General features: G+C 40.0%; 3 protein-coding genes across 3 annotated transcripts; all 3 read left to right on the plus strand.

Moving 5' to 3' along the window:
* Window positions 1–1861: 1861 nt before the first annotated feature.
* On the plus strand, window positions 1862–3914 carry tmsb2 (thymosin beta 2). Its single transcript, XM_023298191.3, has 3 exons — window positions 1862–2020; window positions 3098–3202; window positions 3463–3914. Exons 2-3 carry the CDS (start codon window positions 3103–3105, stop codon window positions 3498–3500), a joined length of 138 nt encoding a protein of 45 aa, XP_023153959.1. The 5' UTR covers window positions 1862–2020; window positions 3098–3102; the 3' UTR covers window positions 3501–3914.
* Window positions 3915–5995: 2081 nt separating this feature from the next.
* On the plus strand, window positions 5996–10263 carry LOC111588070 (protein Wnt-8a-like). Its single transcript, XM_035942867.2, has 5 exons — window positions 5996–8514; window positions 8801–8939; window positions 9119–9244; window positions 9349–9491; window positions 9693–10263. Exons 1-5 carry the CDS (start codon window positions 8455–8457, stop codon window positions 10257–10259), a joined length of 1035 nt encoding a protein of 344 aa, XP_035798760.1. The 5' UTR covers window positions 5996–8454; the 3' UTR covers window positions 10260–10263.
* Window positions 10264–10897: 634 nt separating this feature from the next.
* On the plus strand, window positions 10898–12880 carry LOC111588045 (protein Wnt-8-like). The gene is made up of 5 exons (XM_035942864.2): window positions 10898–11052; window positions 11126–11255; window positions 11640–11765; window positions 11957–12099; window positions 12190–12880. Exons 1-5 carry the CDS (start codon window positions 10909–10911, stop codon window positions 12745–12747), a joined length of 1101 nt encoding a protein of 366 aa, XP_035798757.1. The 5' UTR covers window positions 10898–10908; the 3' UTR covers window positions 12748–12880.
* The last annotated feature ends 1679 nt before the right edge of the window (window positions 12881–14559 follow it).

The raw sequence follows: 14559 nt of genomic DNA on the forward strand, positions 1-14559 counted from the left end.
GTAATCATGCAGTTTTGAGGATTTAGAAGGTTTTGTCAGACTAGCAGCTCAAAATCTGAACAAAAAAAAATCTGTTTTTATCATATTAAAAACAAAGAAAACAAGCAAATATTACACATATTAATATTTATAATATTGCAGGTACATTACTGGTATTATCAGAATATTGTATTATATGTAGGGATACATGATGATATTGGTGTCATCAATCGTTTTGGCCAATAAAGGCATTAAAATGAAGCATTGGTGTGCATTCAAAATGAACAATGACAGGCAGATAATGCAGCTTGTACAGTAGCTTTGTTAAAAAGTGTTATATAAAAACAAATCAGTCATTTTTCTCATTGAAGTGAAAGCTGGTGCTTTTCTGATTACTGAATGTGCACATTTGAAAACTGTTGTATGGTATGTTTGCACCTCCCAGCTGGCCAACACGATAAGGTAGACATGTACATATTATGTTCATTCCACCACGAGAGGCCGGGTTTTCACTAAAATTACATGTAAAAAATAATATGAGCATATACTAGTATCTGTGTCAGTAATCTGCCCAAATTAGTTAGAAAATACCAGACATCAGCAAAAATCCAATATTGAGCATCCCAGATAATACAGCTTTGTGAGTGTTGTGCTGTTCTGTATGCATTTTCTTGTTTTGTGTTTTTGCACAAGACCCTGCAATGGACAGGCGCTGCAAACTAGCTTCTGCTATAAATACTTTGGTATGCAGCAGTTCTCCATGCTTGTCTCTATAAAGATAAACATTATAGAAACTGTTTCTCCTGAGGTCATATTTACTTAGTGCAAAGGCAGCCTATTATTCAATTCTGTAAATACTGATAACTGATGCATTTCCAGCTTGGAATAAATATAGATTACATAGATGTGCAGTGATTACAGCTATAAAGAAGCACAGTCACTGTACATTTAAATCATCATTATGATTGACTACTTTGTTATAGCATTGTTTCTGAGGTGTTTTGTCTGTATTCTGTCATTTTGTTTAGTTTTGTAGTCATTTGTATGTGTTTTCTTGCTTTGTGTATTTGCATAAGAACCTGTAATGAAGAGGCACTGGAAACTAGCTTCTGCTATAAATGCTTTGGTATGCAGAAGTCTTCCATGCTTGTCTCTATATAGATTAACATTGTAAAAATAAATGGTGATATTTATTTAATGCAAAGATAAACAATGACATTGCCTTTAATTCTATAAATATCAGAAATTTTAACAAATTTTCAGCATTTAATAAATATAGATAAATATAGAGGTATAGAAATAAAAGTGATTAAAAAAAGATTGGCTACTTTATTATGTTATTATATCGCTGTTTATGAGGCTGTATTTCCTCATGTAGTGTAGTTTTGTTTTGTATATTTGTATGAAAGCCCTTCTAAGGATTGCAAACTAGCTTAGGCTATAAATGCAGCAGTATGTGGCATTAGTCCATGACATGTCCCAGTAAAAATAAACTACTAAGGACAATTCTATAAATAATCATTACGTTTTTAACTCATTACCATCATGTAATGATTATTACAAAACTAGAGATGTCACAGCACTGTATAGATTTTCTCAATGATCATTGTGATTATCCAAAGAAGCAGATCAAATATTATTTAAAGTATCTACTCGGCAAAATATTGTATAGGACAATCTATAATACACACAGTGCATTACGTCAATAATTCATCATAATCAGTATCAGATGATCTACACACTACAGCTGTTTCCTATCAGCGGTTGCCTTCCTCTAGTCTTTCCCCCCCGAGAACATGAATATTGATGACATAAAGAAAGGCTGACCAAGCCCTCAGTCACTCTCTCCCCCTCCCTCCCTCCCTCCCTCCCTCCCTCCCTCCCTCCCTCTTATACCCACACCCTGGATGCAGGCAGGCGTGCGCACACCGGCAGACTCACTCAGCTTCCGTGTCGCTCTCCTTTCTCCATCTCTGTGTCTCTATCACCTCCCTACTCTCTCCGCCAGTGGATTTTAGCCCACAGCTGTGTGGACACATTGGTAAGAAAGATTCATCTCTCCTTTGGTGTGTTCTTCGTTTCTCTGTGTCCGTGTGTCTCTTTCTGGTTCTGTTTTAGCCAAACAAAGGGTTGGGGTGTGGCTGGATGTGCAGAAGCTGGCTGCTGACGGCAGCAGGGAAATGATGAGAAAGAGAGGATACTGAGGATGAGGATGATGGTGGTGGTGATAAAGGAACAATAGAGCAAATGTTTGGATAACTGGGGTTGCTGATGAACAGAAAAAGGCGACGTTATGACTGTTGGTGTTAATATAAATGCTTGACAGAGGTGGATGTAGACACCATTTCAAGCTGAGGGTATTTAAGGAATGATTTAGGGTGGCTCTGTTAAAAAAAAGTGGATATGTTAAGAATCTGGCCACGTGCCCACCGTGTGCATTTCTATGTCAAACTGATTCTATTAGGCCCCCATTCAAATTCACACCAGTGAGAATAATTTTAAAGCAGATTGGTTTGCAAATGACTGGCTGCAGGCTTGTGGGCTTGTCACATTTCCACAGCAATCTCTGACAAAGCAGCGGCTCAAACAGGCGTGACTGGGCAAGACTGTGCAAGACAGATTAGTCAGACCTGAGGCTTGGTTAGGAATATGACTGCAGTGGAGCCCGAGGAGCGTTGCCTACATCCACGAGGCTGCAGGGGTGGATGCAGAAGGAGAGAAAGGGAGGGAGAGAGAGAGGATGCAGAGGGAGAGAACAAAGACTGAAAGCCTCGGACAGGGAGAAGCAGCAGCAAAGCAAAGAATGGACAGCTGAGGAGGAAAACAGGCACATGTTAGCAACATGGACATTTTGAAGGAGTGACTCTCAAGACAGAGCATGTGTGAGAGGCGGCCATGTGGGGGTAGTCTGAGCTGCACATGTTGTAGCCACTCCCTTTATGTGCAGTCACCTACAAGGACTATGAAATATCAGACAGGGCTCGTGATGCCTCGTCAAATCGCTACATCCATTTGAATTTTAAACGTATCACCGTCAGTGCTGCATTATCCATGTGATCCTTGACAAGAAAGGTCAAACATGTGTGCCTCAAGTATCTTTCTCATCCCTCTCCCCCAGCCAAAATGTCTGACAAGCCTGACATGACCGAGATCGCCCGTTTTGACAAGACAAAGCTGAAGAAGACGGAGACAAAAGAGAAAAACCCTCTGCCAACCAAAGAGAGTGAGTTTCCCTCCAGCGTACGTGTGTGTGTTTCAGAATAGTGTTGAAGGCTCGATTTCCCTGCAACAGTTTTTTTTCCCTGTGTAGCTACTCATCATCACCTCCAGTGCTGTCAAAAGAGCACATGCTCAGCAAGCAACAAAAACAAATAGCTGCAGCATCAGCACTTCATTGATATGCAGCAAACTCAAAATAAAAAATCTGCATCCTCTTCACACAAGCCTGCCGACAGCATCTCTTTTTTTTCTCTTCTTTTTCAGCCATTGAGCAAGAGAGGAAAGGCGATGCCACACCATGACTTGAGCACACGAAGAAACGAAGCTGAGATACCACAGCAAAAAGCACTTTCTTTTGATTATCACAGTATTTGAATCTCGTACATTTGTCTTCAGAAAAAGGGGTGCTCTTGAGCTCCCTGGGGTGCTATAAGGGTATATGGCATCCTCACATGAGGGCCCTCTTACCACTCTGAAAACTTGAGCCTGGGTGCCTGTCTTGCACTGTTAGCCCACAGCTAACATGTCTCCAATATTGCCAAACTGGGGAGTGGTGTAGTGATGTAGCACAGAGAGAGAGGCAGGCATCCAGGCTAGGGGGAGGTGAGGGTTGTCTACAGACATAGGAGCAATCAAAGTCTAATCATGTGGGATGTTTTCTTAATAAACTTTTTACTTTTCTTTATGAAATAAATATGAAGACATGGAACCAGTCAGCCCTGTGCATTTTGCTGTCTCATTTATGTAGATGTGGAAATCCATACACACACACACACGCACGCACGCACGCACGCACACATGCACTATACTCTGGACAAACACGCAACAAGATCAACATAAACATTGCAACTCAAGTCCAAACTCTACGTTTAATGACATCTGAATCAACCTATATCAGCTTAAAGGGTCAATAGATTCTGGATATAGACCAAAAAACAGTGCATATTATACCATTTATATAAAATATGCAGTCCAAATGGCTATAAAGCATTAACACGCTAATAAAATAACCATAGATTTGTTAGATAAATCCAAATTGTTATTCATTCATTGTTGCAGATCTTCCCATTTTCCAATAGCTCAACAAGACTGTAAAGCTAGATAAGATGATATTACCTTACCTGCTTTTTAGGCTTTTTGGGTGACACGAGTAACACAATGCAATAATCAGTCATAAATAATAGCAAATTATTAAGCAACTAAATGTTTTTAAGCAAAAAGTGTCAAAGGTGCAGTGGCTACAGTAAATAGATAGACTTTACATTTTTTGAACTATTGGCTGGACAAAAGATGAAGATGTGATATTAGGCGCTGTAGGAATGTGATTGTCATTTCTCACTAATTTCTTTATGCGTTTCAACAACCTTAGGAATTAATCACTGAAACAATAATGTTGACAATAACTGGCAGATTTAGGTGAATTGTGACTCTAAAGTCTCTCATTGGATGAAATATGAAGTATGTAACGCTGGCTAACAGTTGTTAGTTATGCAAGCAGGCACTTGCCGAGTCTGTTAAAAGGATGAGGCAAAATGTGGTTGCTGTAAGACAAGGAGGAAACATTAGCGAACATTTAAAAAGAAATCACTTCTATCAAATTAAAGTAGGAGTAAAATTGAAGAAAAAAATGCTCCAAATATATTATAACACTGTGAAATATACCAATAACAAAGGTGAAGTCCTTCATGCAAAAACGTTGTTGTTTTTGCATGCACTGTGAAATTTTGACATTTGGTATATGATGGCCTTCTTTTATACAGATGGTAAGAAAACATCCAAAATACACATCATATTCTATTGAGCATTAATGCAAAATATGGTGCAGGCCTACTTAATGTGATTATACCCCCTTTGAATACGTAAACATTTTACTTATTTATTTATTTATTTATTTATAAACATCTAATACAAAAAACTAACTGCCATAAAGCAATAATCAACTGTGGAAGATGCTTTCACACATTAAGAGTGGGGTCCAATAAATGTTTATGATATTTTATATCTTTAAAAGCAGTTGTTTTTTTACATACTCCAAGCCAGAAATTCCCACATTAGTAGCACAACAAACTTCCCAGTGTGGTTACTATCTATATTATTTATATATGTAAATATATTTACAGAGGGTTTTGTTCATATACTGTATCATTCACCTGATACATTGAATGTGGTACTTTTAAAAAAAGGTAAATTGGACAGTTTGTTTGTTAGTTTTTTTTTCATTACTGTCGACAGTAACTTCTGGTTTATGGAGTGACAAAGCAATATCCAGTATTGTCTCTGTGAAAACCAAATGTCAACAAAATGAAAGCAATTTTGAAACGTACTAAATGCAATGGTCAGATTTCAATGAATATATAAAAACTACCATTCAAAAGTTTGAGGTCACTTAGAAATGTCTTTATTTTTGAAAGCACTTCTTTCTCAATGAAGATAATATTAAATTCATCAGAAGTACAGTCTAGATATTGTTTATGTGTTAAATGACTATTCTACCTGAAAATGACAGATTTTTAATGGAATATCTACAGAGGAACATTTCCAGCAACCATCACTCCTGTGTTCTAATGCTACATTGTGTTAGCTAATGGTGTTGAAAGGCTAAGTGATGATTAGAAAACCCAATTAAGTTAGCAAATGAATAAAAGTGTGATGCATACACACACACACACACACACACACACACGTATATATATATATATATATATATATATATATATATATATATATATATATATATATATATATATATAACCGACCGTATATATTTACACAAACCATTTGACCAAAAAAAAAGAAAAAAAAACGATGTAAAAAAGTCACTATTATAGGCAACTAACTAACTGGGGAGATTTCATGCTAATATATTTTAGTATGAAATGTTTTTTTCCCACTCTTTAATTTATTGACCTTCTCTGCATTAGGCCACAGATGACCTGTAACTTCTTTATGCAGCCTGTTATATATGTATGACAAACTTACCGAATTCCACGACTAAGTCAACTACATTAATTAAGCCTAGTTACATACTTTACACCAAAACACTGATTTATGGCCCAGATTCTCCTGACTGGTGTGGCTGACTGGCGTCACCATTCCTGCCACTTAGCCTCGGTTTGTAAAACCTATCACCTCCTGCGCCTTTATTGCTCCATTTCTCTCACCTTGCGCTGCTAGTCATCCATCACTGCTCACTAGACAGCCTAATGTGTGTCGAACAATGTCATTAAGGTGCATTTTCATTCCATTAAGAATCGTGTAACTCAAAGGTCCTGAATCTGACATCACGACATTTCCTGTGCGTCATTTTATCATCCAAAGGTGCACAAAGAGGGAAAAAAGGACTACAACCATTTTTACCTTTCGCTACAGTGTACATATTATTAATCATATTAACATAAATACTGATTTAATTCGAGTTTTGACAGGTCAGCCAAAAAAAAAAAAAAAAACAAGTAGTCAAGAAATTCTTTAAAAATGCCATCCACGTGATCATTTCCTTGACAGTTTCGATGTTTGTGACACACCCAGCATCCACTCAGACGCACGCCCACTTGGATAGACTATTATTTGCTGTTATTAACCCATTAAAATCGTGAAAGGAGCCTCAGTTAAGCAGAAATTTTGAGAAATCCCAGATTGATTGGAATCGTTCTGCATTGTGTAGCGGGGCTCTAGGTTTCAGTCATACTGCAGAGTGAATGTGGGTGATATCTAATTAGTGGGGATTATCCTCACCTACACCTCCCCAGCTCTGTGCGCAGGACCTCGCCCAGCCGTCCGTCTATTGTCCTGGCGCTGAGTGAATTGTTGTTTTGCGGGATTTTAAGTGGCTTATAGGGGATTTGACAAGTGTAAGCGATTAGATTTTTTTCTTTAAAAAAACACGCAGTCTTAATCACGAATTTCTCTTGCAATTAAATCACACTAAACGCATGTAATGACAGAAACTGGCATGATTGCTGACGATGATGGCTAAATAAAGACCATTAGCAGAATTAAACGTGATAACACTAAATAGATAATCCAGGATTTCTGCAAAAATGATGAATATCAACTTCATGTATTTTTAAGATAGGCTATGTCTAAACAAAACACACCATATAACAAAATGACTAAACACACTAAACTGCAATTTAACACTTAACGCATTAAAGCTCCAATGTGTTTATACTCTTGTAAATTCCAGACTGTTTTCACACCAGGTTGTTTCCCAGGGCAACATCTATTATCCTATTATCATGGCGATGCCAATTTCGCCGATGTGTGAGGCAGTATTTACATGACTATATACCTTCACTCCTGAAAGACTTTAAAGCTTTGTTGTCATTGTGTGTCCCTCTGGGACACTGGTGCCATTTCCCAAACATTTCAACAACACACGAAGCCTCGCTATGGTATTCATTATTGTATTTCCGTAATGTATGACTGCCTTTATTAATTATGAACCCTATTGAATGTCCTCTGGAAAGGCCAAGTTGTGCTGTGTTGTGAATGGTACGTTATTGGGTTCTGTGCAGCAGCCAGCCCCTCTTGAAATGCCCTCACAATAAATCACTGCAGCACGTTCAGTTTAAAATAACAGCGGTTATGCGTAAAGTAGTAGCTCTGCAGTGACCTCAGTGCACAAAGATGCTTGAATATTTGTCTAATAGCATCATTTTCATCTTCTCAACTTTACCTGTAGTTTAATAAACCTCAAATTCAGTGATTCCTGTATGTATGTAGGGTTTCTTTATCTGTAATGTTCATATAACACATACACTCTCCGTATGCTTCAATTCGTGGGAAAAGCATATAGGGATTAAAGCCTGGGAACGACAGGTGAATGAATGAGGGGCTGTTAAACCGTCTGCGTCACTTCTTTGAAGTGCACTTATGCACCGCCAGCTCCTATTTGTCTATGGGACGCGGCCATCAATGTCGTCGTTGACGAAATTTCACAGTGAAACGTTACCTGCAGGACAAATCTGTCAATCAACGGGGCAAGACCATATAAATATCATCAGTCCGCAGTGGGGCAACAACTTCAGTTCCCTGCTTCTCTCTTAGCGCTTCACATCTGGAATAAGACAAACAGGCCTCTGACTGGGCTATACAGCTGCTATGGGACCACTGGATCTCCACACAGCCATGGTTCTGTCCATGTGCTGTCATTTTCAGCTGACATCTGCTTGGTATGTTGATTACCTTTGGAGAAGTTAATTTCAAAATAGTTGTGCAACTCGTATTTACTGTGGCTAGTGACCTGGGAGTAAAATGCTTGTTTTGCTTTCTCTCTGCAGGACAGTGAACAACTTTCTTATGACTGGACCAAAGGTAAATACATTTTTGTTTATTTTTATTTATATATATATATTTATATATATATATATATATATATATATATATATATATATATATATATATATATATATATATATATATATATATATATATATATACTGTGCGCAAAACCTCTTCTGAGGCCCCAATTCAAATCTATTAGGCTACTCGGTTTGGCAATAATAATTATAATGGATATTATCTTTGATTCTTGTTTTTTTTTTTTGTAGTTGCTTTTTTTATTCAGCAAATAACAATACAATTTCCTTTCTCTTCAAAGGCTTTTCTCACTTATGCGAGTAGCGTGCAAGTGGGCGCACAGTGTGGAATACAAGAGTGTAAACACCAGTTTGCTTGGGAGAAGTGGAACTGTCCAGAGAGCACGCTTCAGTTATCTACACACAACGGCCTCCGAAGTGGTAAGATGATCCCCACATATGTATAATACTTATGGGCGGCTGCAGTAAGGTGACGCGTTCATCTGTCACCTCTTGCGTAAAATTTACAAGCGCCTGCGCAATGTACAAGCGCAAATACTACACATTTTTGGACGGTCAAATAAAACAGTGCGGGTTCCTTTCTTTGTCATTCATTGTAGCCACAAGGGAGACGTCTTTTGTCCATGCCATCAGCGCTGCCGGAGTGATGTACACGCTCACCAAGAACTGCAGTATGGGTGATTTTGACAACTGCGGATGCGATGATTCCAGAATTGGACAGACAGGTACACGTCTATTCTGAGTGTTTTAGAAACTGGAGGATTCAACTATATAAAATTGACCCATAGGGTGGAATAACACTACGTATTTGTGTTTTTTGAATTCTCAGGGGGTAAAGGATGGATTTGGGGAGGCTGCAGTGATAATGTGGCTTTAGGAGAGAAGATCTCCAAACAGTTTGTGGACGCGCTGGAAGATGGACATGACTCCCGCGCAGCAGTCAATCTGCACAACAACGAGGCCGGCAGGCTGGTAAGATTTAATTTTGACTCAAGCTTGGTATCACTCATGTTTTGAAATACAGTCATTTATTAATAACCCAGGTCAGTGAGAGAGAAAATATGTTACAAAGCCCCATGCAGTCTTTAGCGGCATTTACGCATGTGTTCAAATCCAAGAAGGAGAAAGTTGTGCAGGACAGTTAAATTTAAATCTATTTCGATCTGTTGACAGGCCATCAAAGCTACTATGAGGAGAGCCTGTAAGTGTCACGGAGTGTCTGGAAGCTGCAGCATCCAAACCTGCTGGATGCAGCTGGCTGACTTCAGAGACGTTGGAAACTACCTGAAGATGAAGCACGGGCATGCAAAGAAGCTGGAGATGGACAAGAAGCCGGCGAGGGCAGGGAACACCGCGGACAACCGAGGTGCCATCGCGCACACTTTCCGGAGCATCGCCAGAACGGAGCTCATTTACCTGGAGGATTCTCCGGATTACTGCGTCAAGAACCAGAGCCTGGGACTGCAGGGCACAGAGGGACGAGAGTGCCTGAAGGGCGACAAGAGCAGGTCCCAGTGGGAGAGAAAGAGCTGCCGCAGGCTGTGCTACGAATGCGGCCTCAGAGTGGTGCAGAAGCGCATCGAGGTTGTCAGCAGCTGCAACTGTAAATTCCACTGGTGCTGCACCGTCAAGTGTGAAAAATGCACGCAAGTCGTTACTAAATATTACTGTGCACGGAAAGAAGGTGGGAGAAAGCAGCACAACAAAGCAAAGCGCAGGCTTCGTGCGCGCCAACAGTGATTTCCACTTGTTGCATAGACTATGAACTTTGCATTCTCATCAGTTTTTCTCAAGTTTAGCATTATGGACTTCAGTTAGAATGATTCTGCGTTATAAGAATGTCTGCCGCAATTCTTCACTATCACATGACCTAAAGCATCTGATGCACTTTATTTAACTGATAAGACTGTACATAAATACATTTTAGCTTTTAGGGACCAGAGTCTCCAAGCACTCCTTCATGTTGGAGCTTGGGACGGACACTTGGTGGATTTTTAGGGGTTTGTGAAAGTTGCCTAATATTTTAATTTTAACTGAAAATGTCACAATAATAAATATTTTTCTAAATATATATGTCTCAGGATGATTTCTTAATGGCTAAATTCCGAGTCTGTCTTTTGTATATTGGTACCCCAGTGGCACACAGCCTTGGGGAAGAAAATAAACTGCCGCTTAATGCCATCCTTTGAAGTGCGCATATAGGCGTTTCCTGAACCAGTCACCCAATCAGCTTTCTCGGGCTTCGGGAACAAAGAACAAGAGTTCCATTTGTCCCTCATTCAAATAAAGGAGAAAGTTTCAGCATACCGGGTCAAAACACCGAGACCTCCATAGGTTAACAGTACAAATGAAAAATGGAGCAGTCACTGTTTAGGCTCCTGTTTCTTCTATGCGTAATGTACCCTGGACATGCTTGGTAAGATACATACTGTCAGCGTCTTTTACGCACGAGGAGGCCAAAGATAAAATTATCTCACTCTTTATTCTTCTTCTTCTCAGGGTGGCAAGTAACTTTCTTATGACGGGACCTAAGGTAAATATTGATTTGATAATTTTGTTTTCAAAACGCAATTCAGAAATTAAGAGTCTGGCTGCATCTTCTGCAGGCGTATCTCACCTATGCGGGGAGTGTGCAGGTAGGCACACAGAATGGGATTGAAGAGTGCAAACACCAGTTTGCGTGGGATAGATGGAACTGTCCCGACAGTGCAACCCAGCAGAGAGGACTGAGGCGAGGTAGGTTGTGGTTTTATAAAAGATTTCTTTCCTCAGTCAGGTGCGCAGGTTTATAAAATCAGAGAAACAAATAAGAAAAATGCATTAGTCATATGGAAAAAGTAGAATCGTGTTACAATAGTGAAGAAAAACATGAACGTGTAGGGCTTCATCGGCACTTATTTAGGATCAAGTCCCTTTCTATACTGTTTGGCCAAACCTGAAATGGTGATTTTAAAGGTTCAGTAAATTCAAACATGTATAAGATGGCATTAATCTTTTAACATGATCATTATTATGGGTTTTGTTTATCATGCATGCGTATCCATGGACATAATAAATGTTTGACATGTATTTGCCCTGTGCTACAATACCATAACATTTTCTGTGTTTCTTCACATTTAGCCACTAGAGAGACTTCTTTCGTTCATGCCATCAGTGCAGCAGGGGTCATGTACACTCTGACCAGGAACTGTAGTCTGGGAGATCTCGACAACTGTGGCTGTGACGTTTCAAAAAATGGAAAAATTGGTGAGGGTCACAGATAAATAACATTACGCACAACGTTTTTTTGTTTTTTTTTTTAAATCTCTAACAAGTTACTGGGACTTTTTCAGGAGCATGTAACTTATTTTGACATATGAACATTTAAAGGAGTAATTTATATTCTTTCTTTGAGATAATTTAATTATGCAATTATGCGAGTGATTCTGTGTGTGCAGGCGGTCGTGGGTGGTTATGGGGCGGCTGCAGTGATAACGTGGATTTCGGGGAGAGAATCTCCAAACAGTATGTGGATGCTCAGGAGACCGGGCAGGACTACAGGGCCGCTGTCAACTTGCATAACAACGCAGCTGGACGGCTGGTAAGTTGCTTTCAAACCACACGTATTTCTCCAACACCACTCACTTTTAAAGTCATTCGCAGTATCTAAATGTCCCTTCCTTTCCAACAGGCTGTGAAGGCAACCATGAAGCGCATCTGCAGATGCCACGGCATGTCCGAGAGCTGCAGTGTCCAAACCTGCTGGACGCAGCTGTCAGATTTCAGAGAAATCGGGAACTACTTAAAGATGAAGCACAGTCAAGCGCAGAAACTGGACGTCGACAAAAAGCGCATGCGGGCTGGCAACAGCGCAGACAGCCGAGGTGCGATCGTGGACGCGTTCGGCAGCATTGCGCAGACGGAACTCATCTACTTGGAGGATTCTCCGGACTACTGCAGGAAGAACAGCAGCTTGGGTCTGTACGGCACCGAGGGCCGGGAGTGTCTGCAGCACGGAGACGGTCTAACCCAGTGGGAGAGAAGGAGCTGCCGCAGGCTGTGTCATGAATGCGGCCTGAGGGTGGAGGAGATGCGCACAGAGGTGGTGAGCAGCTGCAACTGCAAATTCCACTGGTGCTGCAAGGTGAACTGTGAGGACTGCTCTCAGGTTATAGTCAAACACGTGTGCGCCAGGAGGGAAGCTGGAGACGGGCATGGTTTTAGACGGAGATACCGTGGACCTAAATGAAATTGAGTTTAACTGGATCCGTTATTAATGTTTGCACTTTGTATTCCCTTTTCCATGTCTCCTTGTACAGATACTTGAGTGTCTATTTAAGAATATTCTGCTTTCTTTAAATAAAAGTTAAAAACAATTTAAACGTATGATTTTCATGTTTAATTTTAGAATAAACTTCATATTTCTGCTTAATAAATCCCATGGTCACTCGACATCCACTGACAGAAGACCCAAGTTAGAATAAGAATCAGCTGAATACACTAAACAGAGGATTACATGGATAACATGGTGCAGCTCACACCTAACCGAGGTGTTGAGCCACTATCACTTTGATGTGAATGTGTATTGATTTCATTCAAAGAGTAGAGAGGCTTTGAAAGACAAATTAGGGAAGCATTTCCACCACTAGAAGTAAGGTATTTGGCCTGATAATCCAGGCCATTACTACCAATCCCAGTCACATCCCACAGGGAATGTAAATGTATGACAATACATCAAAGTACAAAAGAGAAAGGCAGTTTTTGTTTTTGTTTTTTTTTTGACAAAACTGGTGTTCTTCCCAATAAGCTGGACAAGTTGGTTATAAATAAGCGTGACTCACATTCCACCTTGAGAGCAAGTTAATTTCTTAATTTATAATTTGCAAGGTATTAGGTCTAAAAGGAGCCTGATCTCCACCCACTGGCCTATCTGTGTCTAAAGGAGCCATTCATTTGCTTCCTTCTTTCCTCTTACCCCCTGTATCTCCAAAAATCTTCCTCTCAGCTGGATGTGTCATAAATCTGCCGCAGTCTCAGCTAAATGAGTGATAGCCTGGATATTACTGTCATCAGGGGGTCTACGCCTGCAGGGCAACAGAGGGGGTGGGAGTCTAACAGAAATGGGGCTGTTTGACTATCTTTACAGAGCAGTTAGTGTTGAAGCAGTAAATAAAGACAAGTGAGAAATTACAACATGACTTATCATTACATTGTAGAGAACTGTGGCAAGATAGTGCATGGAGTGTACTTCTCCCATTCCCATCCATGTGTGTTGATTAGAAATTGCCAAATCATCTAAGGGATTACAGAAAACAAAAAACACACATACACAGTGACATCTTGACAAAGTTATGCAACTCCACTGAACTAACTGCACATGTTGATGTGAACTTTCAGGACAAAGCTAGGTTCTGCCACTGCCAAAGGACAGAAAAGCAGCTAACCGAAATAAATTCCTGACCGCAAACGTAACACTCTCTCAGAGCCAAAAAAACACCCAAAACACTCCTTCCCATTTGTCTGTTTACCTCTGGGGATGCCCTGTATTTCCCATGCTGTCCTGCTGTGTGTTAATGAAGGTTGTGCCCCACTGGAGGCCCTCACCAATCCGCCCCTTATCTCTGCTTTCCGCTAAGGGCACTACTGGTTCCATATTGGTTCCATATGATACTGTTGCATGGACGTGTGCCCCATGAGACGCTCCAATGTGTGTGGCGATTGTCCCCCTTTTCCCTGCAAAGTGGGATAAACTCCAAAGATGATCTCTCAGATGTCTAAACAAAGGAAACTGGATTTTCTTGAGTTTGCTGAGGACTCCAACAAACTCAAGCAAGTTAATTTGCTTTCATTTGAGCATTTAGATATACTAGATGACCAAGAATCCTCACATACCATCAACTGTCAATTTAGCATCTTGAAACATGTTGGACTGAATAAAAACAAATCTTCAAACATTATATTTGACACTGACTTGAACAAAATAAGTACATTGCTTGCTGAATAATTACACTTTTTTTTGCTTCATCCATAGTGACAGTATTATGTCTTTCATGTTTCCTAA

The sequence above is a fragment of the Amphiprion ocellaris genome, chromosome 13 (assembly GCF_022539595.1).
Source record: "Amphiprion ocellaris isolate individual 3 ecotype Okinawa chromosome 13, ASM2253959v1, whole genome shotgun sequence".
NCBI lineage: Eukaryota > Metazoa > Chordata > Actinopteri > Pomacentridae > Amphiprion > Amphiprion ocellaris.